This window comes from Eriocheir sinensis, chromosome 4 (genome assembly GCF_024679095.1).
Source record: "Eriocheir sinensis breed Jianghai 21 chromosome 4, ASM2467909v1, whole genome shotgun sequence".
Taxonomy (NCBI): domain Eukaryota; kingdom Metazoa; phylum Arthropoda; class Malacostraca; order Decapoda; family Varunidae; genus Eriocheir; species Eriocheir sinensis.
The window spans coordinates 15,632,101-15,657,417 of record NC_066512.1 but is presented as its reverse complement, the minus strand read 5'-3'; the positions used below and the strand labels follow the sequence as shown (position 1 = coordinate 15,657,417).

The following is a 25,317-nucleotide window of genomic DNA, read 5'->3' as shown; positions in this document are numbered from 1 at the left end:
ATTCGTCGTTCTTTTTCCTTTTCTTCAACAGTTGTCGAGTCTTGAACTAGAGGCGGAGAGTCTTGTAGCAAAGATGGAGGACGAGCACCAGGAGGCGAAGCGGGCGCGCACCATCCGCTTCGAGTATAATCGAGACGTGGAGTCGGTGCAAGCCTGGATACAGGCGGCGGAGACTAAGGTGCAGGACAAGAGCGTCGAACCACACAAATTGAAAGAGTTCTTGCAAGAAATCCACTGTGAAATCGGTAGCGTGACGGACCAGCTGGAGCGGCTGACTCGCCACGGCCACATGATATGCCAGCGGACCAGCAACCAGGGCGAGCGAGAGCTGGTGGCCAACACCATCACTTCCCTCACTGAGCAGCTTCAGCAGGTCAAGAATTGGCTGGAAGACAAGAAAGCACAGGTGGGAGACTCCCTGGAGTCCTGGCAGCTCTTCATCCAGCTGTACAACTCTCTGCGCAGCTGGGTGGAGAGGCATCGAAACTTCCTCTCAGAACCACTCAAGTTTGCCACCCTGCCCGAGGCTCGCGCCAAGCTTCAGGAATATGCCGTAAGTACACCAGTCGTACCCCCACGTCCTTCATTATGTGATTATTATCCGTAATTGTGTTGTCTAACGCCGCATGGGCTGACTATGATGGTGGCTTGTTTTTCTTTTCCAGGCTGCCGTCAAGGACTGCAAATGGGCCAATAAGCAAGCCGCGGAAATGACCGCAGAGCTTGCAAAGATTGGCCAGTGCTCCGACGTGGGCCCACTTACAGATAAGCAGGCGGAGATGGAGCAGGAGAAGGCAGAGGTAGAGACCAGCTTGAAGGAAGTGATGGCTCTGCTGCAGGAGATGGCGGAGGAGTGGGAACAATGTGAGCGCAAGTCTAAAGATGTGGCGGGATGGATTGAGAAGACGCGGCAGTCGTTAGACAACCCACAGAACAAGAAGCGCTCACTGCGGGACCAGCTGGCCTCCAGGGAGAAGGTGTTGGCGGACGTTTCCATCCAGAAAACCAAACTGGTGATGGCGATGGAGAAGTTGCAGGTCCACTTCCGAGACCGCATGTGTGCCGAAGCCCAAGTGTCCCACGAGAACGAGCAGCTGCAGCGGCGCCTGGATGAGCTGCAGGCGTCGGTGAAGGAGGACTGCAGGACCCTGGAGGCGTGCGTGCACCAGATGGACGCTTACCAACAGGTGAGTCTTGACCTGTACTGTATCATGGGCTACGACTTGTTGTGGTAACGTTCAGTCAGTCAAGTTAGACTCGATCATGAAGACATCGTAGCCCATGATGTGTGGTGAACCTCCCTGACTCCCCCTCCCCCGCTTACTGCAACAGGAGATCCAGCGCCTCCGTCAGCAGATGGTCGGGGTGGAGCAGCAGCTGCGGATCGTGTCCAGCCCCACGTACAGCCCACGCGACCGGGACAAGGCAGTGGCCGAGCAGAACGTAAGTGTACCTCGCTCACCCCTGACCCTTGGTGGCTAACTAACAGAACAGTGTGACCGTAACCCACCCACTCACCAGTCTAAAAAGTGTTCAGTGTGTTACGCTGTCCAAGAGATGTGTGGTGTCCGAGGCGCCGTCCTGATAGTTCCACCAAGTGACTTTACGTGCATACTGATATAGTATCTTGTCCATCGCACTGTCTTGCACTCTGTCAGTCAGCAGTTTAGTCATTAATTAAGAAGCAGCTGACTTTATTTTTCCATTAAATAATACTGATGAGGAAGAGTAATCTAACAATAATGTAGTGGATAGAAGAGTAGTCGTAAAGTTATTAGTTATGAAATAATGCACTTAGTTGCTGTACATAATCAATAAGACGTTCTTGGTCTCGTAGTAATTAAGGGATAAAAAATGTACTACTCGAGTAACTTGTAGTTACAAGGTGGCTGCTTTCCATTTCGTGTTTCCTGGGTTCCGACACAATCCTTAATTCAACAAATCTGGAATCGGACGTAACGAGCTATGCTACTTACCTTGTCTTGTCCGCTGCCCTCCTGCGCCCCTCACCCTGCGTGTTTGTGTGGGCGTCTGTGTGTGTTCACGCTGCGTGTACCCACGTGTGTGTTTGTGTGTGTGTGTCTGTGTCCATTGTGTTTGTGTTTCCGCGTGTGTTTGTGTGGTGTCATCCATGTTTCCCGCTGCCTCCTTCACACCTGCGCCTCGCCACGCTGGGACACGCTACTCACCCCTCGCCTCGCGCCACCCTGCCACTCATCACACGCGCACACACACACACACACACACACTACTCACATCCCCCTTAATAACACACACACACGCACGCACGCACGCAAGCACACACACACACACACACACACTGCCCACGTTCCCTCTACATAACGCACACACACACACACACACACACACGGGAGCCAGCCACAGACATGGCGTGGCCAGGCGGGAGCAGGCTGATAAACAGTCTTGCCTCCTCCCCAAGCCTGTGCCTTGGAACGCTTCTCTTGGCTGCTGCCGGGCAGCCTGAGGCACCTGCCGCAGAGTGCCTCAGGCTCCCCGGCGGTTCCCCTATCACACGCCTCGGTGGCGGGTGCTCCTCGTCACTGTCTCTGTCAGTTTCAAGTCAATACATTGGAGGAGCACCTGTCACCCGGCGCCCCGACATCCCCGGTGGAGGGCAGGTGTGTGGAGAGTGCCTGATGGTGTTGCCCTCTCACCTCTAATATTTTCTAAAAAGAAAACTTTACTAAATCTTAAATAACACTAGTGTAGTGCTGAATTCTAACACCCTCTTTGTATGACTAAATTTATTCTACACCTTTGAAATATATAGTATATACCATGTTGAAATATTGATGACTGCTGTTGACACAAGAGTTCACTATATGACTGCCAGCTTCCATAAACTAATGGGGTTAAGGGTCTGCTTGCCCAGCACATAAAAGTCACCCCATGCGCAACAGGTAATGTAAAACCAACAGCTTTATTCAGGTGTAGGTTTCTGAAGCATTGGCACTCAATACCACTCACAGGCCTGCCGAGAGAGGATCAAAGCCATTCAGTGCAAGATCAGTGCGCGGAATGAGCGTATCAAACTCCTTAACCAGCGGGGCACTCCTGACACTGCAGCACTTGACACCTAGTAGGACACCTTCCTCCTCTCTCCCACCTCCCACCATCCTAACTGTTGTCCTTCACTGTGGTGCTTCCCTCCTCCGTGTAGGGAACAGGGAAATGAAACGCAGCCTTAATATACATTCCATAGGCCACCCTGGCACTGTCTTAGCTAGCATACAATTTACCCCCTTGTCATCCAATCCTTTTAACACATGATAAACATTGTTTTATGCAATGCTTGTGTGTCTGCAATCCACTCACAGTGCCACTCTTCTTTGCCGGGACTGCATACCACAGGTGCACCAGGGCCAGTGTGAGTCTCATGAACGACTCATTGCCCAGCTCACCGAACGAATCTACCAGATTGACCCCTGTGCGGTGATTCCGACCGAGATAACTGTAGAAACGACCGAAACGAGCACTCTGGCTTCAACACTTGATACAGTCAGCGCAGAAGAGGTGCAGGGTCCCCCCCTGCAGCCTAGTGCTGACCCTGAGGTCCAGGTCCTGATCACCCAGGAGCTGCCTGCCAGTGATGCTGACGGCCTGGACTCCGAGGTGAACACCTTGACCGACATCAACGCCAGGAACCTTATACAACAGCAACAACAACAGCAGCAGCAACAGCAACAATCTACCACCACACATATTACACCTGATGCCGGGATGCAACTCACCTGGGCAGACATCGCTGCAGGTCGAAAAAGTCCTGGACTGTTCGGCCAAGTGTGTTTTGAAGACATAAACATGCCCCAAGTTGTGCCGATGCAGCAGGAAGTTGAGGAAACTGAAACACAACAAGAAACAACCTCGCTGCCTGCAATACCAACCCTTAGCGGAGAACCTTCAAGAGAAGAGAGTGTGGCGGTGGAGAAACCCACCAGTGCTCCTTCATTAGAGGACCCCGTCACCAGCACAGCCCAAGCCATTGCATCCACTCACAAAGAAGAAAAACAAGTTCGTGAGTTCAAAAATCGCCAACAACAGTTTTCCAAGACTTCAAAAGTGCCCAGCTTTGAACAGGATGGTAAGGCCCAGAAACGAGGCCAACCACGTGATCGACGGTTCCGCAAAAAACAGCAAGAACAGCAGCCTGAAGCCCCTTGCCCATCAGACCCTCAAGAGGAGATATACTATGACGCACCAAGTCGAAGAAATAGTCAAAAGATGAGCCCCAAGAGAGCCCCATACCCCAAGCCCAAGCCAAGTCCCCGGGAAAGCCCCAAAGACACGCCAATGGTAACTCCAAAGACTAGCCCAACCGAAAGTCCAAAATCTAGTCCCCAAGCTGAGCGACGGGATAATCCACAAGTCAGTAAGGCAGAGCTTCAAGAGACACCGCCGTTCACAAGTGAAGAGGTCAGGGCACAGAGGATTGCTGACACTGTGTCTTGGGATGGGAGGAAAACATACGCTGAAATTCTGAAGGGCACCCAAGAGATGAGAGCACGCAGGGAAAGGCAACAAGGCACAGAAGCCCTGGTACCACCAGCTTCAGCACAGCACGTAGCATCTGAGTCAGGGCAACAACCTACCTACGTGGAGGCATCTACCCAAGCTACTGAAGTGCTCGAGCAAACTCCCATCTCGACAGTGACTGACTCTCTGCCTTCTGTTGTTGAGCAATCAGAATCTTTGGAGTCTCCCCAGCAAGATTATGAGACACCCAATGCACCACCAGTTGAGGAGACACCACCACCACCACCATCACAGCCAGCTACTCAGCAAATTCATGAGGAGGCCCCTGCAGTTATGCCTCCATTCACAACTTATCTAGAGCAGAACAACTTCATGTCTGAGACCATGGAGATCAGCCAGAGCCATGAACCTGGGTATCAGCAAGGCATGAACATGCCCATGTTCCCCCATGGGTATCCAGTGGAGGCACAGGGCATGCAGGGGCCAGTGCACACCCTCGAAAACCCCATGCAAAGTCTAGTAATGAGTGGCAGCATTGATACCATGAGCTTCTACCCTGCAGTGAGCCAGTACCCTGCCACCAGTGCCTACATCCCGGAGGGTTTTGCCACCTATGATCAGGGTGGTGAGTTTCCTCAGCAGAGTGAGAACAGTAATGAGTTCACAGGAATCAGCAGTGAACAACAGCAACATGCAGTTGAGGAGATGCCCATCATGAGCATGGTGACCACTCAGCCTCAGGTTACTCCACCCATGATGACACCTCCAGAGACTCCAGACCAGTATCAGGAAGAGGAAGAGGAGGAAGAAGCAAATTTAACTCCTGAGGAGCCAATGGAGGTTCCCACCATAGTGTTTGAAAAATCCCAGCAAGCACCAGTTGAAGTTATCACTGAAGTGGCCCCTGAGCATGCAACACATACTGATGATGGGGCTCAGACATCCTCTTCTGCTGAAAACATTGATAAATCCAAGTTATCCTATGCACAGATTCTAGCCATGGGCCTCAAGGCTGCTCCCTCTGCCGTTGTTACCCACACTTATGGGGCACTCAAATCAGTGATGTCTTACGTGAAAGGCCCTGCTGCTCGAGATGAAAGGCAGAAGCATGAGCAGAGAGAAAAGCCTATTGAGTCTCTGCCAAGCCCACCTCCCAGACAAGAAAAGGCTGCTGCTTCCCTTGCTGATCAAGACAGATCAAGAGGGAAAAAGAGATCCTTTGAGCCTAAAATTGAAGTCACATTACCCAAAGAGCCTGAGGAACCAAAGAAAGAGAAGGACACTTTGCAGACAGAGACCTACATCCCTGGACTGGTGTTCAAGGCAGCCACCTCAGATCGTCGCTCTCGCTCCAAGAGTGCCCGGAGGAAGAAGCGAGAAGGCTCTCAACATGCTGAGGAGCTTTCCAGGGATAGAGAAACACCACAAACTGAAGTTGGAAAAAGGGATACCTCTAAAAAAGCAGAGAAACACTCAAAAGCAAAAATCCCAAAACTTGAACCTAGCACTAAAGAAGCCAAAATTCAGCCTAAAGTGACTGAAGCACCATCACCCCCACCAGGCCCTCAAGAGCTGCAGGTGCAAAAAGCCAGTCCTCCTCCTCCCACTGAGGCAAGAATTTTGGACACACCTAAGCTCAGCAAGTCACAGAAAACACCAGAACCCAAACTCAAAGATAAGGAACAGAAAACAGAAACTGAGAAAGTCTTGGGAGCCATGGCAACAGAGAAAAGCAAGTCAGAGGCAAGTAAAGCTCCCGAAACAGAAGAAAAGCGCAAGAAAAAGAAAAAGCGTGTCATGGCCAGCCCTGAGGAACATGAAGATGAGCTGGAAAAGGCACTCAGAGAAATTGAGGAAATGGAAAGAAGTGGGAAGATTCAGCCTCCAGCGGCCGCAAAGCAATCTGCAGCGGAGGAAGACAAGGCAAAGAAACGAGGCTTCAAGAGGGCCAGAAAGACTGATCATCCAGCAGCTCCAAAGCCCTCTGCTCAGCCCTCCCAGAGTAGTGACACAAGTCCAGAAAATGTAGAGACAGTGACAAAACCCATCAAAGCAGAAAAGAAAAAGGTTTTAAAACACAAAGTGGAAAGTGAAAAGGTTCCAGTAGAGGCCAAGGTGGCCAAGACTCCAAGTGCTCACAAAGGAGAGACAATTGAAGCCCCAGGCGGTCCTAGTAGCCAAAATGTGCAGACTCAGGCAGACAAGCATAGAGAAATTGCTGCAAAAGTGAGACAAGAAAGTCCTGCAGAACCTGTTGAGGTATCAGTACCTGAGCAAGTGGCTGCACCCTCTAACCAGCTCCCTGATGTTCCTGCTGCTCCCCTTGTTGACCCTAAACCCCCCTTGTGCCTTGTAACACCAATAACACCAGAGACTGTTAGTGTCCCAGCTACTGACCCCATAGTGTCCCACCCTGAACATGCTGCAGAGGAAGCCACTGCCACAAATGAGATCACCATCCCTGACATGCCTGCTGAAACTCCTGCAGGAGATTCTGAGCCCATGGAGGAAGATGGCAAGAGTAATCTCTCTCTTTATGAGCAAAAGTGTCAACCTGCATATGGAATGGACATCACGTTCCATGAGGATGTGCCCTCCACCACACAGGAGCTGATGCAAACTCCAGAGCTCCTACCTTTGACAGAAGCAGCTCCTAAAAAAGATGATTCACTTGAGAATAAAGTAAAATTGTCTGAACCTGAGCAAAGTAAATCTGTGACAGGAAGTGAAATATCAAACACTGAAAGAGTTATTGAGAATTATCAGACACATCAAGTTAGCTCAACAATAAAGACTTACAAGATCATACGAAAAAGAGTGATTAAGAAAGTAATAATCGTTGATGGCAAGCCAGTAGAAACTGAGGAGGTGATAGAAGAGCCAGAAGAGGTGACTGAAGAAATGCTGGCAAAGCTTCCAGCTGACTCTGTCATCACTGAGACAGTCACAGAGCCTGTTACCACAACAGTTTATAAGATTATCAGAAGGAGAGTCATCAAGAAGATTGTAATCATTGATGGCAAGCCAGTGGAGACTGAGGAGGTGGTAGAGGAGCCAGAAGAGGTGACTGAGGAAATGTTAGCAAACCTTCCAGCTGACTCTGTTATCACTGAGACAGTCACAGAGCCTGAGGTGACCACAGTCCACAGAATTATCAGAAGGAGGGTGATCAAGAAGATTGTAATCATTGATGGCAAGCCAGTGGAGACTGAGGAGGTGATAGAGGAGCCAGAAGAGGTGACTGAGGAAATGCTGCAGAACCTTCCAGCTGACTCTGTTATCACTGAGACAGTCACAGAGCCTGTTACCACAACAGTTTACAAGATTATCAAAAGGAGAGTGATCAAGAAGATTGTAATCATTGATGGCAAGCCAGTGGAGACTGAGGAGGTGATAGAGGAGCCAGAAGAGGTGACTGAGGAAATGCTGCAGAACCTTCCAGCTGACTCTGTTATCACTGAGACAGTCACAGAGCCTGAGGTGACAACTGTTCATAAGATTATCAGAAGGAGGGTGATCAAGAAGATTCTAATCATTGATGGCAAGCCAGTGGAGACTGAGGAGGTGATAGAGGAGCCAGAAGAGGTGACTGAGGAAATGTTAGCAAACCTTTCAGCTGGCTCTGTTATCACTAAGACAGTCACAGAGCCTGAAGTGACAACTGTTCATAAGATTATCAGAAGGAGAGTGATCAAGAAGATAATTATGGTTGATGGCAAGCCAGTGGAGACTGAGGAGGTGATAGAAGAGCCAGAAGAGGTGAGTGAGGAAATGTTAGCAAACCTTCCAGCTGACTTTGTTATCACCAAGACACTCACAGAGCCTGAGAAGACGGCTCCTTGTAAGGTTGTAGAAATGCCAGTTGAACCAGAAGTGTTGGAAAAGCTTGAAAAGGTGACTAAAGAAATGCTGCAGAACCTTCCAGCTGACTCTGTTTCTAATGAGCAATTCACAGAGCCTGAGGTGACAGCTCCTCATGCAATTGTAGAAATGCCAGTTGAACTAAAAGTGTTGGAAAAGCCAGAAGAGGTGGATGAGGAAATACTGCACAATCTCCCAGCTGACTCTGTTATCACTGAGACAGTCACAGAGCCTGAGGTTACAACTGTTCATAAGATTATCAGAAGGAGGGTGATCAAGAAGATAATTATGGTTGATGGCAAGCCAGTGGAGACTGAGGAGGTGATAGAGGAGCCAGAAGAGGTGACTGAGGAAATGTTAGCAAACCTTCCAGCTGACTCTGTTATCACTGAGACAGTCACAGAGCCTGAGGTTACAACTGTTCATAAGATTATCAGAAGGAGAGTGATCAAGAAGATTGTAATCATTGATGGCAAGCCAGTGGAGACTGAGGAGGTGGTAGAGGAGCCAGAAGAGGTGACTGAGGAAATGTTAGCAAACCTTCCAGCTGACTCTGTTATCACTGAGACAGTCACAGAGCCTGAAGTGACAACTGTTCATAAGATTATCAGAAGGAGGGTGATCAAGAAGATTGTAATCATTGATGGCAAGCCAGTTGAGACTGAGGAGGTGATAGAGGAGCCAGAAGAGGTGACTGAGGAAATGCTGCAGAACCTTCCAGCTGACTCTGTTATCACTGAGACAGTCACAGAGCCTGAGGTGACAACTGTTCATAAGATTATCAGAAGGAGGGTGATCAAGAAGATAATTATGGTTGATGGCAAGCCAGTGGAGACTGAGGAGGTGATAGAGGAGCCAGAAGAGGTGACTGAGGAAATGTTAGCAAACCTTCCAGCTGACTCTGTTATCACTGAGACAGTCACAGAGCCTGAGGTGACAACTGTTCATAAGATTATCAGAAGGAGGGTGATCAAGAAGATAATTATGGTTGATGGGAAGCCAATGGAGACTGAGGAGGTGATAGAGGAACCAGAAGAGGTGACTGCGGAAGTGTCGCAAAACCTTCCAGCTGACTCTATTAATACTCAAACAATCTTGAAACCTGCAAGTGTCTGCTTCTTCCCCAAAGAGGTTCAACTGGTGGACCCTTCAGAACCCAGGGTCACTCAAAAACAGAAAGTTGAAGGGCTCACTAGGGAAGGCTATGATAATACAGACAGAACATCAGAAAAAATGACTGAGCCAGATCGTCTGAATGGAACTGCTACCTACCAGTACCCACGAGAAAGTCAGGTTGGGGTGGCAGCACCTGAGTTTTCAGCCTCTTCACCTAGTGCTGAGGAGCCAAACATGACAGAAGCTTTGCCAAACCTTTCAGTAAGTGCCATAATCAATAGGACAGTCCCAGAAACAGAGGAGACTGCCACTCAAAAGATCAGTACAAGTCGTGTGATAAAGAAAGTGACAGTGGTTAATGGTAAGCCAGTCGAGGCTGATGTGACTGAAGAACCAGAAGATGAAGTTGACTCAGCTTTAAGAATCATTGCTTCAGAAGTGGCCAGAGAGGCCATATCAACAGAACATGATGTCCTTCCAGAGGAGAGAATAGTTCATGCCAGTGGAAAGGAAGAGACATTTGCTGAACAAGGGACAGTCCCCACAGCCCCTGCCTTTGCCCTGCCATTGCCAGAGCATGCCAATGACTGGATGGAACTGATTGAGGGTGGAGGGTTCACCCTTGAAGATGAAGATGAGGAGCCCTCTTTGTGCCAGGCTCCGCAGCATAATGTCTTTGTGCCTCAGGAAAAAGCGCATGAAGAGAGTGATGGTGTGCCTCTGCAAGAGCCCCTTTCCAGCAGGAAAAGTCAGCCAGCTTTTGGCCTTGTTCTTCCAGAGCATGCCAATGACTGGTTAGAAATCCTTGAGAGTGGTGGGTTTACACTTGATAGTGAGGAGGAGCCAGAAAAACATCCTGCACCACCAACTGAAGAGGTCTCAATACTTACTGAAGAGGATGCTCCTAAACCTGATAAAGAAGTCGGTGCTGTTGCAGTTTCCACGCCTGCTGAAGAGGCTTCCACAGCAGCTGTAGAGACTATAACATCTGCGTACATTGAAACTCCTGTGGAAGAAGTTTCCAAAATAGAGACTGTAACTGAAAAAATGCAAGTTCAGCAGAATTCTGTATCACCTTCTCAGGAGAGGTCCACCTTCAACCTGCCCATCCCTGACCATGCCAATAACTGGATGGAGATGGTACTCGAAGGAGGCATCACACTCAATGAGGAAGAGGATAGTCCAGCAAAAGACGTCACAACAGTAGAGTCATCGCAGAAACAAGATGTCACTTTGCCTTCAGCCACCAGTAAAGACTTGGAGGAAGAAAATATTGTTGAGATAGATGTTGCACAACCCACATCTGAAACAGGGAGAGACGTAGCACCTGTAGAGGCACCAGCTGCACCTCCAGCATTTGCTCTGCCCATCCCAGAACATGCCAATGACTTCCTGGAGATCATTGAGAGTGGAGGCTTTACTCTGGACTCTGAGGAGGAGGAGGAGAGTGGTAATGCTCCCCCAGAGCCTGTCCAGACAACAGAACCAGCGACTGTCTCCCAGAAAGAGGCACCAGCTGCACCTCCAGCATTTGCTCTGCCCATCCCTGAACATGCCAATGACTTCCTGGAGATCATTGAGGGTGGAGGCTTTACTCTGGACTCTGAGTCTGAGGAGGAGAGTGGAAATGCTCCCTCAGAGTCTGCCCAAACAACAGTAACTGCTGATGAAAAGTTGCCTGCAGTCACTGCTGTGGCAGAAACAGTGGGTCAGGTTCTGCAATCCCCAGTCAAGCAGTCGGAGGAATTGAAGGTAGAGGTAGCTGCAGAACCAGCGACTGTTTGCCAGAAAGAGGCAACAGAAACAGGGAGAGACGTAGCTCCTGTAGAGGCAACAGCAGCACCTCCAGCATTTGCTCTGCCCATCCCTGAACATGCCAATGACTTCCTGGAGATCATTGAAGGAGGAGGCTTTACTCTGGACTCTGAGGAGGAGGAGGAGAGTGGTAATGCTCCCCCAGAGCCTGTCCAGACAACAACTGTCACAGAGGCACCAGCAGCACCTCCAGCATTTGCTCTGCCCATCCCTGAACATGCCAATGACTTCCTGGAGATCATTGAGAGTGGAGGCTTTACTCTGGACTCTGAGGAGGAAGAGGAGAGTGGTAATGCTCCCCCAAAGCCTGTCCAGACAACAGTAACTGCTGACAAAAAGTTACCTGCTGATACTACCACAACAGAAACAACTGTGTGTGCTTCTGAATCTACAACAGTTGAGGAGCTGCAAGAAAGTTCTACACAAATACAGGAAACAGTGTTTTCGTACGCATCCATCCTTGCAGTTGCAAAAACCTCTCCCACTGAGGAGCCCACAGCTGAACCCAAAAAGCCATATCAGTACCGTGAGGCCATTGTTTCCATCCCTGACAGTCCTTCTCCCGCCGTGCCATTAGAGGAAGATTTAAAGAAGGATTCTGATGGCTTTGAAGAGATCCAGTCTAAGAAGAAGAGACGCCGTAAGAAGGGAGGAAATGAGAAAGAACTAGAAGCCACAGCTACAGTCTCTGCTCCAGAGGCTCCAGCTGTTTCTGTAGAGAAAATGCCTCAAGGTCAGTTAGAAAAATCACAAGATACTGCTGCCTCTCTCTCCCCTGCTAAGGCTGGCCCTGAGAAAACCATCAAGACTGGCACTGATGCTCCAGAGGGGAAGGCACTGGAGAAGGAGGAAGTTCAAAAGGGGGTACATCAGCTGCAGCCTGACCCTCACAATCCTGTAACCAAGAAGGCTGACAAGAAGAGGAAGAAGAAGGCTACAGTGAAAGAGGAACTAGACCAAACTAAAAAAGCTCCACAAGAATCACCAAAACAGAAAGCTGAAAAATTGGACAAGCCCAAAACAACCAAAACAGTTGAGGTGACCAGCGTAGAGACAGAGTTTGCTGACATAACCATGGAAGAGTCTGTTGAAGGACCAATCGTAGAATCACCTGTAGAAGACAAAGTGCTAGATGTGGAGCCCAAGAGTCACATCACTGACACAGAGGTGGCCACTGTGCAACTCCAGGTCCAGACTACCAACAAACTACAGAAAAACCCATCCACCAAAACTACAGAGGTTCCCAGAGACACAGAGGCCAGCCCGGCACACAGCAGCTCCGAGGGCTTCATGTCAACTCTGCTCTCAGTCCCTCAAGGCTCTCAGCGTCCCACCAGTCCGCTGTTTGATCCCAATGAAATTCTTTTAATCCCTCAGTGGATGCGGCAGAGACCAATCACCCGCACCACCAGCACCGAGGACACAATCACTATCCCACTTGAGGAACGGAAAAGGCTGTTCAAGACGAAGAGCGCGCCGCTGGAGAGGACCAGTATGGCTGCTGCCAAGGACGCACATGCTGTGTTGGAAGAATCATCCTCTGCAGCGAGTGATGGTGGTTCACAGCCTCATGTTCCTGGGGAAGAGTACTATAAGAACAAGAAGAAGAGGCCCAAGAAAGGGAAAGGAAGAAAAGGAGATGACAAGGATCAAGACAGAGGAAGCAAGTATTTTGATAATATGGATAAGGAAGCAGAAGACAGAGATGAATTTGGGAGCAGAGATCTGGAAGAGGAAGGCAGTCTGCAGTTTGAGAAGGAAGACACTTGCCTCACACCCACTGAAAGGACACCACCTCCTTCAAACCTTGAGGATGTTGCTGGAGAAGAAAAAGAGGAAAATTTAGATTCCATAGAAGAGCCACAAGAAAAAGCGACTGTAGTAGACACTGTAGTGGAGGAAACATCTGTCACACTAAAAGCAGAAAATGTGGATACTGATTCACAGAAATTAGCAGAAACTGATGAGGAAAGCCATCCAGAGCTGCTTCAGGAAATAGCTGCAGCTGCATCTGACCTGGATCATTTTGAGAGTCCCAAAGAGTTTGAAATGGTTCCTCCACCAGAGGATGTGATGTCTGTGGAGCGGGAGGAGGCTTATGATGGGGTCATTGTAACAGAAACTGAAGTTATACAAGAACAAGAAAAAGAAGCGTTAGAGAAAGATTTTGATCTGGACCCAGAGTGTGTTGTCTTTGAAGAGAAAGATCCCAGCAAAGAAAAAACAGTTGGGTTGGAGAAAATTGTACCTAATTTTGAAGAAGCTCTCCAGGAAGCCATGAAGTCAGTAGTAGAGGAAACAAGCAATGTGACAACAGTTCAGTCCCACGTTGGCTCCCAGCCGGACCAGACCGATGACTGGCTGCACGTGGCCAAGGAGGAGGACCTTCCTCAAGCCACCACGAGGTCTGATGATGGCAGACTCTCCAAGGAGGGAGTGCACTTCGAGGATCAGGATGGCCTGACTGTTGAGGATGTCAGCTCCATCGTGACAGAAGACAAATCGTTGGAATCCCTTGAAATAACACCAGATGAGGGCGAGGTGCCTCCTCTGCCTAGTGATGGTCTGGTGGCTGTCAGTGGCACATCTTTGTGTGGACCCCATTCAGAGCATGACTCTGGGGTGAGTGTCACTGGGGCATCTGAGCCTTCAGAGTCCATAGGCCCTCAAGAACCAGTGTCCTATGCCAAAATTCTCATCCACTCACCCGCCATTGTTGTGGAGGAAGCACCAGAAGAAAGTAAAAAGCCATATGTGTACCGAAACCCAACCTTGGTGGAAATGGAGGCACAATCAAAGGAAGATAAGCCTTCTGCCAAGGTGGATGAAGAAGGATTCACTGAGATCTTATCCAAAAAGGAGAGATTCAGGAGGAAGACCACAAGCACTTCAGCAACAACTGAAGAAATTGAGGAAGCTGTTCTGTCTGTGGTAGAGGAAGTAAAGAAGGACACAGCCAAGTTGACCAGGGAAGAAGTCCTCGAGGCACTGTGTGCTGAGGCTGACCAGGCCCAGAGTGATGATGAGGTCAATGTTGTCGAGGTGCATCGGCCAAGAAGGAACAAATCAAAGCAAAGGTCCCGATCTAAGAGATCATCCAAAGTATCAGAATCTGAAAAAGAAATTGATGAGATTGCAGCAGCCATCGAAAGAGGAGAGACTCCACCCAAACCCAAAGATGTGGTTGAGTATGAACACAAACTTTTTGCTGCATTTTATTTGGGCTCAGAGCTGTGGTATGATGTATTTGGTATCAGGGATGCTGAGCTGTACTACCAACAGTATATCCTCGAACTACAACGAGAAAAGAGCGAATCAGCAAAGGACATTCAGTTAGACACAACTGGCCAGAAAGCAGAGGTGGAGCAGGAGAAGGAACAGCAGGGATCTGTCAAATCCTGTGCTGAGCCCCTCCCTGGCAGCAGTCCTGGTGAGGCAGCCCCATGCAGGGATGAGGCAGCAGCAAGTGTAAAGGCAGCAGCAGGAAAGGATGGTGACCAGGCAGATATGTATTCTCCACCAACAGTGTTGCTTGACTCAGTGGTGAAAGAAGCTTCAATTGATGAAGAATTGATGCATCCAACTCCTGGTATTCTTCCATTACCAGTTGACTGGGATTCATCAAATTATGATATGAATCATATATTAGAAGCTGAAACCCGCTATTATGAGTATGTTGCACAGCGGCAGTTGGAAGCTCCTGGCACAGAGGATAAGAGCACCACTGATCCAGAGTCACTCACGCAAGTGCCTGTCACTGCTGCAGCGGTGGTCACAGACAACCAGGTACCGAGCCTAGATAAAACTGTGATATGTGATGATAATCAAGTTATCAAACAAGAAGCTGTGATAAATACGAGTCAGATACTTCTTAAGAAGACTGTGATAGATACTCATAAGGTTGTTGAAGACAGTATCGTGATAGGAGAATCAGGAATGGAGGAGACTGCAGTGCAACCTGCCTCGTCTCTTGTTGAAGAACTGCTGTGTGAAAAATCAGACAGTGTGCCAGTCATTACAGGACCTGAGGATCATTGCCAAGAGTGTGCAGCTGAAGAAGCCAAACACACTGCCTTATCTCAAGATGAGGCTCCTGAGCTTACCTCTCAAGAAACACTGAAAACTAATGTTGAAGAACCAACTTCTTGTGATGAGAGCAAAAGTCTTCAGGATGTCTTGGTCAGTGAAAGGGATGAAGATTTAGCAGTAGCAGACAATGAGCAGTCTTGCAGTCAAAACCTTGAGCATATGTCAGCACCAAGCTATGACATGTCCACTATCCAGACGGCCGAGGCAGAGTACCAGAAATACCTCGCCCATGAAACCCAAACTGCCACCTGGGCCAATGTTGTGGCCCAAGGCAAACCCACAGCCCTCCATGAAGCCGAGGAAGAACTCCCCAAGGAATCTGGTGACGACAAGTCATTCATTTTGTACCAGACAAAAACAATCAAGGTCTTGCTTCCTGAAGATGAACCGGCCAAGCCCCAGGTGCCTTGCTCTGTGGACGAGGAAGGCTTCACAGAATTCATCTCCAAGCAGGAACGTCGCCGCCGCCTCCGATCATCCTGCTCTGAGGAACCGGAGGAAGTGAAAGACATTGTGCCTTATGTTCCAAGAATAGAATTGCCTGAAGTAGAAATCATAGAGGAAAAACAGCATGTTGAAACCCATGAAGCACCAGATTCACATTCAAAGGAGGAAGAACTGGAAGAGGAAAGCATGGTGGAGACTGTGGAGATCAAAGTCAGACACCGAAGGCGGACTGACAGCCATCGAAGGAGTCAGCGTTCTCGCATTTCTGCCGCTGAAAAGGAAGTGGACGAAATCCTGCGGCAGATGAGCCATGAAGACGTGCTACAAGAATATGCAAGCTTTGAAACAGTTTGGCATGACAAGTGGCAAGCAGAAGATAGTGAAAGAAGTTACCATGAAATGATGGCGACTGAAGCTTCCTCTCAAACACAAGCTCTTGCACAGACCTTAGAGTCAGGGAAGTCACCCCAGGGAGATGCAGTACCAATCCGGACACAAGAAGAGTGCATTGTTCACCTCCCAGCATCCAGTGACACTCTGCTTTTGCCTTCCCTCACACCCTCCCTTCCTCCAACTAACTATGCCCTTGAGCTAGCTTGCTCCCCCTCATATGACATGGCTGCAATTAATGATGCTGAAACCAAATACTACCAATACCAAACTCACACTAGTTTTGCTCATAAACACATGTCAGTGGTAGAGGAGGTTTTGAGTCCAAAAACGGAAACCGGAATACATGACGAGTTAGCAGCAGAAGTAGTTTCTTCAGAAGATGTAGGCATCATTTTAGATACACCAAGCCCACACGTGCAAGTAGACCGCAGGCAAACAGAGACTCATTATGCTTTACCTGAGCTAAGCATTGTGAGTGAGAAGCCTCATGACACCAAAACAGACTTGAAGATGAACGTGGCTGCAGAACCAGCGACTGTCTCCCAGAAAGAGGCACCAGCTGCACCTCCAGCATTTGCTCTGCCCGTCCCAGAACATGCCAATGACTTCCTGGAGATCATTGAGAGTGGAGGCTTTACTCTGGACTCTGAGGAGGAGGAGGAGAGTGGTAATGCTCCCACAGAGCCTGTCCAGACAACAGAACCAGCGACTGTCTCCCAGAAAGAGACACCAGCTGCACCTCCAGCATTTGCTCTACCCATCCCTGAACATGCCAATGACTTCCTGGAGATCATTGAGGGTGGAGGCTTTACTCTGGACTCTGAGTCTGAGGAGGAGAGTGGAAATGCTCCCTCAGAGTCTGCCCATGAAAAGTTGCCTGCAGTCACTGCTGTGGCAGAAACAGTGGGTCAGGTTCTGCAATCCCCAGTCAAGCAGTCGGAGGAATTGAAGGTAGAGGTAGCTGCAGAACCAGCGACTGTTTGCCAGAAAGAGGCAACAGAAACAGGGAGAGACGTAGCTCCTGTAGAAGCAACAGCAGCACCTCCAGCATTTGCTCTGCCCATCCCTGAACATGCCAATGACTTCCTGGAGATCATTGAAGGAGGAGGCTTTACTCTGGACTCTGAGGAGGAGGAGGAGAGTGGTAATGCTCCCCCAGAGCCTGTCCAGACAACAACTGTCACAGAGGCACCAGCAGCACCTCCAGCATTTGCTCTGCCCATCCCTGAGCATGCCAATGACTTCCTAGAGATCATTGAGGGTGGAGGCTTTACTCTGGACTCTGAGTCTGAGGAGGAGAGTGGAAATGCTCCCTCAGAGTCTGCCCAAACATCAGTAACTGCTGATGAAAAGTTGCCTGCAGTCACTGCTGTGGCAGAAACAGTGGGTCAGGTTCTGCAATCCCCAGTCAAGCAGTCAGAGGAATTGAAGGTAGAGGTAGCTGCAGAACCAGCGACTGTTTGCCAGAAAGAGGCAACAGAAACAGGGAGAGACGTAGCTCCTGTAGAGGCAACAGCAGCACCTCCAGCATTTGCTCTGCCCATCCCTGAGCATGCCAATGACTTCCTGGAGATCATTGAAGGAGGCTGAGGAGGAGGAGGGTGGTAATGCTCCCCCAGAGCCTGTCCAGACAACAACTGTCACAGAGGCACCAGCAGCACCTCCAGCATTTGCTCTGCCCATCCCTGAACATGCCAATGACTTCCTGGAGATCATTGAGAGTGGAGGCTTTACTCTGGACTCTGAGGAGGAGGAGGAGAGTGGTAATGCTCCCCCAGAGCCTGTCCAGACAACAGAACCACCAACTGTTTGCCAGACAGAGGCAACAGAAACAGGAAAGGAGGTGGCTCCTGTCATAGAGGCAGCACCTCCAGCATTTGCTCTGCCCATCCCAGAACATGCCAATGACTTCCTGGAGATCATTGAGGGTGGAGGCTTTACTCTGGACTCTGAGGAGGAGGAGGAGAGTAGTAATGCTCCCCCAGAGCCTGTCCAGACAACAGAACCACCAACTGTTTACCAGACAGAGGAAACAGAAACAGGGAAGAAAGTGGCTCCTGTAGAGGCACCAGCAGCACCTCCAGTATTTGCTCTGCCCATCCCTGAACATGCCAATGACTTCCTGGAGATCATTGAGGGTGGAGGCTTTACTCTGGACTCTGAGGAGGAGGAGGAGAGTCGAAAGGAGGTGGCTACTGCCACAGAGACCAAGTCCCCCAGCACTATAAAGCCTCTTGATAGTGTGGCAACAGCAGAGGCCTCGGTCATGATGAAAAACCCTGATACTGTGACGGAACCCCAGGCTGTCAGTCTGGCAAAGGCTCCTGATGCAGATGTTGAGACCGAGCCAATCCAGAAAGCATATACTCTGAATGATAATGAGCCTCAGAAGCTCACAACCATTAGCATTAAGAAGCTTCACAATGACTCAACTGAAGCACTTGCTGATTCCTCTTTGGTACTTCCTCCTTCTCTACCTCCACCTGATGACCCATTGACCATTGAAGTAGCAGGCTCATCCCTATCATATGACATGCCGGCCCTCATTGAGGCTGAGGCAAGGTATTATGAGTCTCTGACAAATGATAATCTGGGATATAGAGATGATGTGGCAATTCCCTCCAACATTGCAAATTCAGCAGAGATCACTGTTTATGATCACTTTGATTCTGATTTGCACACTGAATTCCAAGGATCTTCTGACTTCATTGAAAAGACACCAGCTGTTATTGAGGAGGTGGTTTCAGCAACTGCTCCATCATATGATTATGGCAGCATCCAAAGGGCTGAAGTAGAACATCAAGAACAGTTGACTCAGGATCAACATATCAAGAAACTAAGAAAGGAGGAGGAGGAGGAGGAGGAGGTGACAGTTAAAGCAGAACAAATAGCAAGGGATGGAGAAGAGAAAACTACTGATGATCAAAATTCTATAATCCAAGAGGCTCCATCATTTGGGAACTATGACATGAGTGCAATAGAGACGGCTGAGACAAAATATCAGGAGTATCTGGCTCAGTGCACAAGAACCACCTCCTGGGCTGAAGTTGTGTCCCATGGGAGGCCAGTGGAGGTAGAAGAGGAAAGAGAAGAGCCCATCGATGAGAAATCTTTCATCCTCTATCATACCAAGAAAGTCCAAGTTGTAGTAGCTGATGAAGAGCCACAGAAACCTACTACTCCTGTTGTTATGGATAAAGAAGGATTTACTGAATTTATTTCCAAACAAGAACGCCGAAGAAGACTGCGCTCGTCTTGTTCTGAGGAACCTGAAGACTTGATTACTGATATTGTGCCTTATGTACCTAGGATAGAATTGCCAGAAGTAGACATTTCAAAAGAGTCTGAATTGCTGAAATCTCAGCTAACATCTGATGCTGAAAATTATGTAAAAGAAGCAGATGATGATGTTGAGATACAAATTGACTATGCAGTTGAAGATGTAACCAAGGAAACCATAGGAGAGTCAAGTGAAGTTAGCAGTGCGATAAAACAGGAAAGGAGCACCAAGTTTAGCCGAGAAAAGCACCACCACCGGCGTCAACGATCCCGAGTGTCTGAAGCGGAGCAGGAAGTGGATGACATCCTGCGCCAGATGGACCGGGAAGAAGTTTTGCAGAAGAATGCCGGCAATGATTATTTCCTCTGTAACCAGTGGATATTCAACGATGCTGAGAAGAATTACTATGAAATGATCGAGCAGCTGAAGAAAGACAATGATAATCTGGTGAGTGAAATTCTAGAGAAAGGCAAAGATGAGGATGATGACGATTCTAATGACGATGGTTATGGTTCCCCTCCTGGGCTTCCACCAACTGATAGCAAAGATGGTCGATATGGAAGAACGTTTCATGCAGAAATCCTACAAGCTAGCCCTCCTCATGGTTTAGCCAATTGGACAGATGAAAGCACATACCTTTCTCTAACCTCCCCACCCCCTGACCCTGTAACTGTTGGTAGCATCCCAGGCTCTTCAATGACTCAGACACAACCACACAGCCATGACCTGACTCAGACACAGATTCCTACTCCCTCCATGAGCAAGACAACCTTGACTGAGATCAGCAAGAAGGCAGCTCCCCCGCAGGCCCCTTATCAAGCCAGTCCAACACTCGCCCACAACATAGAGCACCAGGTGTGATGCCTTTGGCACTGCACGGGAGTGTGTGTAGTATTGTGACCCTCTCCTTGTATAGAGTTTGGTCTTGACTTTCCCTCTAGCATATCATAGGAATGCTAAGCTGATTGGTTACCTTAGTATTCCCTTAATATTGGGGGCTCCCTTCCTCCCTCCCACATGATTTGAAGTGTGTGTATATTTTCCTTCATTTTACCGGCTTCTTTTTGTGTTTTCTTCCTCCAGTGGTCTTGTTGCATTTTTAGTTTACAGTTTTCCTCACTGTGTGAACAATGCAGAGTAGCTTTCTCCTCCCCATATTTTTTAGATTTAGCAATTAATATGAAGCACAAAGTACAATATGAATATGAAGTATAAAGTTTTGTTATATACAAATACAGTAATTTATTTTTCTTACATATCACTGAAATTCTGCATTTGTACAGAAATATAGGTTATATTTTATTGAGTCATTTAAGGAAAATGTAGACTAATGTATTCAAAATACAATTTGATTTTATGCACAGCAGCACAAAATAAGTAGTGCTATTGTAGTCCTTGAGTGTAGGTGCTTGTGTTGAGGAGAGGTAGATGTGTGTGTGTGTGCATGTTGGCCTTACGTAATACTGTTGCGTTTTCCTTCTTTTTATGTTGACGTAATTTGATTTTTTTTTTTTTTTTTTTTTTTTTTTTTGGGTGCATATTTGTGAGAATGTGAAGTTTGTATTTTTTTGTGCATTTTGATATCAGCCTCCAGGCCTTGAGACACCCCAAGGGATGGTTTTGGTGGGTGCTCACCTTACCTCTTGATGCATTATCTTGTATAAAAAATCTATGCTGCAAGGGAAGCGTATTATATTATTTTTGTATGTAGAAAATGAAGCATAGTATTTATTACCTTTTGAAGTTGATTTCTGTTGAGTTTCTCCGAGGATGTAATGTGCAAATGTGTAACATGTTAAGTATTGTTTTTCACTTTATTTTCCAGAAGACTTCTTTGTTTTGTTATTGTTATTGCCGGTGCTACTACCAACAATGATTCATGCATGCCTTAATAAGTAAACATTTGTTCGTTTGATGTCTCTTCCATTTGTGTCAAGATGCATTAGATTCAATATTTTGAGATCGATTAAATTTTTTATTTTTTTTATTTATTTATTTATTTATTTTATTTTATTTTATTTATTTTTTTTTTTTTCTTCCTAGTCATGATCAGTATGAAGAGACATGGAAACAGGGATGTTTGCTCACACTCATTCTTTTCTCTCATGTTTGTTTTAGATGGAAAATTTGTTGGGGTTTTTGCACTGTTAAAATTTCTCCGTTTATTTTTGCTTTATGTGGAACTAACTCTTTATTGAAGAGTGCTGTTGATGCAGATGTTAGTAGATGTCTAATTATGTCCTGCAGTAGCTGAACTTCTCTAACACATTCTTCCTAATCTTTACGAAGCAGATTGAGGTAAAGGAGAAGATCACCTCAGCTCAGGAAAAGCTTCAGAGCTTCCAAGAGCGCCTCCAGAGCCTGGTGGACCACACAGTCCTCCAGCAGCTAACCATCATTCAGGTGAGATGGTATTCTCAAGATTTCTTTGGCAAGATGATAAATTTTTTTAACTAAAGAGAAACTGCTTCAAGTCTCTGTCTAAAAGCATGATGTGTACATAATTTAGATTACTTTTTTTGGTATTCACATTGTTCTCGCTTTTCTGCTGACCCGAAGAGGATGAAGGGTCAAGTGGGCTGTGCACTGACTGCCACACAAGTGGTTCAGAAAGATCAAGGCTCATGGGGGAAGTTATCTTAGCAAACATTTATACTACACATATGTTGGTAATCTTTTCTGATCTTGATATTCACAGTGACTGATTGTAGCAAGTATGATATTTATTTTATCATTTACTTGAGCTATAAAAACTAAATGCCACATCTTTATCCTTGATGCAAGAATGTAATGCACCATTTTTCTTCCACTGAGTTGCATGAACTGTAAGATATTAAGACTTACCTCTAACTCCAGACTTTGATCATTGAGATGAAGCGACTGGAAGATGAACTCATTTACCTAGAAGAGAAAGGAAAGAGACTGGAACAGGATTCTGAGATGCTTAACCTGCGGGCCACAGTCAGCGGCCTCAGCACCCGCCTCAGGACAGTTCTTGCCCAAGCACTTGCCAAGAGAACAGAAATTGAGGTGAAAAAACAACCTAAATTATTTCTAACAGTATTTTGTGAGATTTATTTTCAGACTTTTTTTATGTGTTTAGTACATATCAATAATCTTAAAGCACAGATGCATTGTGGTTTGTGTGTCTTGAATTTTAAGCCATTGTATTTGGATCTCACATTCCTTTTTTTCCCCCTCATATACTTGGGATATATTGAATCATTTTTCATATCTCACCTGCCTTGTCTGTGTCATCCTAGTCTGTTAACTCGGTAGCTGCAGGGATCATGTTTCTTAAAGGCCCCTCTAAGTGAGAAAAATGAGGAAAAATCATCACTCACAAAAACCATTCCATAATATATATCAAAGTATTTGTGATCAGTTTATGCATCATCTATTTTAGGGGGGTTTATATCATGGCAAAAATTTGGCCCGTCGCTGCACACAGTAAAGAAACCACAAATTTGTCCCATTGCTGCTTCCGGGTTAAAACATTTTCATCAAGCCACAGCACCTCCGATTTTGCCTGATGGCCAGTTTTTAATCTTCGCAGGAAAATTAAGTTTTTAATATGAGTGCAGCAGTAAGGAGAGGTTTGCTTATTTTACATTTCATGAGTGCAGTTTAAGGTCATTGAGCAACTTACAATGTGCGTATTCAATTATCGAAGACTGTTGAGCTATGTAATGGAACTTATGTGTAATGTTCATCAGGCAAAACAAAGTGCAGGTGAGCAGCAGAAGCTACACCTCATAGAGTATCAACAATTGCTGCAAGACCTGGAGTGCTGGGTCACCGAGACATACAGCCAGATCACCTCAGACATCTCCCTCAGTGGCTCGGCGGAAATCCAGGAACAAATTTTAAATAATCAGGTTTGTACATTTTGATTACTGAATTTTGTCTCACAGGAATTCAAAATATATTGTTTCTGTTTCTGCAGCCTGTTATAGGAAATATATTGTTTCTGTTTCTGAAGCCTGTTTTAGGAATCCAAAAATTAATAGATAAAGTTAGATTAACCTTAGACGGCACTGGAAATATATATAGATGGTCCAAAATTCAGTCAGTTTTGTATGGCAGATATATAACAACACTTCCAGATTGCAGTAGAATCTATATATAGATGACAGTTAAAACATCTCCTATGTGGCATAACTATGTTTATGCTGCGGTCCTAAGGTCGGCAGTGACTATAATAGACCATTCATTTTGGGGGGAGCTACTCTTCAAATACTGCTGCCATCTAAGGGTTAAATATGCCTAGGAAGAAGAGTTGTATATTTTCATGATTGTCAGAATTTATGAGCAGATTATGTTTATTGTTTTTGTTTATGTTAGTAAAGCCTCATCATTCAAGGGCTGATGAAACACACAGATAAAAGTTCAGCATGATCCAAGTTTTGGGATCCTGTGTTTAGCCTCACAGGATAAAAAGAAAGAGCTGCTGTTGGGGATTGGCAGTTAAAGTGTTGATTTTTTTTTTTTTTTTTTTTTTTTTTTTTTTTTTCCCCATTCATATCACTGTTTAAATTTTTTTCCCTCACATGTTAAGATAAGGAAGAAAGAAATATACTTAACTTTGCAGTTAAGTTTCTAGAATTAGTGGCATACAATGAGTCTTTACCTTTGAAGACTGTCATCATTATCTAACCAGAATGCTTATTCAGCTTAACACAGTAGATGGACACAAAGACTTTTTACTTAAAAAGTATTGGTTTTGCATTGTTGCAGTTATAGCAGCTGGTAAATAGGAATATAATTAAGATAATTAATTTTAAATGCATCAGCAGCAGAAGCAGCAGCAGCCATAGCTGGTCAAAGGCCTTTCCCAACATTTTGTATTTCCTGTTTAATAAATTAGAAAACATTGTGAAATGCCTTTGTCCTGCTGGAGATTAGTAATGGCAGCAGCTTCTGCTGCTACTGTTGTTGCTGCTGTTATTGATAATGATGATGACGATGATACATTTTAAAAGCTAAAAATTTCAGTTCTATCCTTATTCATCAAAAACTTAACTTATGGTTTACGTCAAGGCTAACACGCCCTGCATTAACTCTGATCCTATATTACGTATGTATGAGGATAGATTAACCATAAAGTATGAGGTAATGATTAAAAATGTGAGAGAAATTGGGCAGACATGTAAATGTAACAGAAAGTATGTCACTGAAAATAATAGTGGCCGTGAGTTTCAAGGAGTGTGTGGGTGACAACATTAATGCATCAGCTCCACTGTGGCCACACGCTGCGAGGTCGTGTGTGTGCTGCATAGGGCACTAAATGTTTGGAATCTTAGTGAGATAACATTTGAATTTTTTATAGGAATGATATGATTTGCTGTTTATAATTTTTTAGACTAGATTTTTTAGATTAAGTTTTATTCAATGTTTAGCTTATAGAATCCTGAGTGCAAGGAACTGCCTTTTTATTCTGTTTTTTGTCTTTCAATGTTAGAGTGGCATATTTTGTATTCCTTTGAGTGTACAATTATCATAAAAATTATTCCCAATGCCAAACAGTCCAGCAGGTACCAGTGACAGACTTGTACATAAACAAAACTGATATGTTTATATGCCTACAGATTTATAGTATTATGTAATGTGACAATGATAATTATCCAGCTTACATATGATGATTATTTTTTCCAAAACTTGCAACTAATTTTCAGGTAAATGTTGTTTTGTTTATTTATTATTAGGTACATACTTCAGACATTCCCCTTGTCTTATAGGTTAGCATATATATATATATATATATATATATATATATATATATATATATATATATATATATATATATATATATATATATATAT

At 46.2% G+C, this 25,317-nt stretch overlaps 1 protein-coding gene across 1 annotated transcript in view; it reads left to right on the top strand.

The window, feature by feature from the left end:
* LOC126982254 (muscle-specific protein 300 kDa-like) overlaps positions 1 to 25,317 on the top strand; it is a 267,239-nt gene that overhangs the window by 179,200 nt on the left and 62,722 nt on the right. The window contains 11 exon segments of the mRNA XM_050834206.1: positions 32 to 553; positions 666 to 1,187; positions 1,333 to 1,443; positions 3,373 to 7,626; positions 8,593 to 8,850; positions 9,025 to 17,014; positions 17,318 to 17,800; positions 17,862 to 20,350; positions 21,785 to 21,898; positions 22,352 to 22,525; positions 23,212 to 23,373. Coding sequence (XP_050690163.1) covers positions 32 to 553; positions 666 to 1,187; positions 1,333 to 1,443; positions 3,373 to 7,626; positions 8,593 to 8,850; positions 9,025 to 17,014; positions 17,318 to 17,800; positions 17,862 to 20,350; positions 21,785 to 21,898; positions 22,352 to 22,525; positions 23,212 to 23,373 — 17,079 coding nt within the window.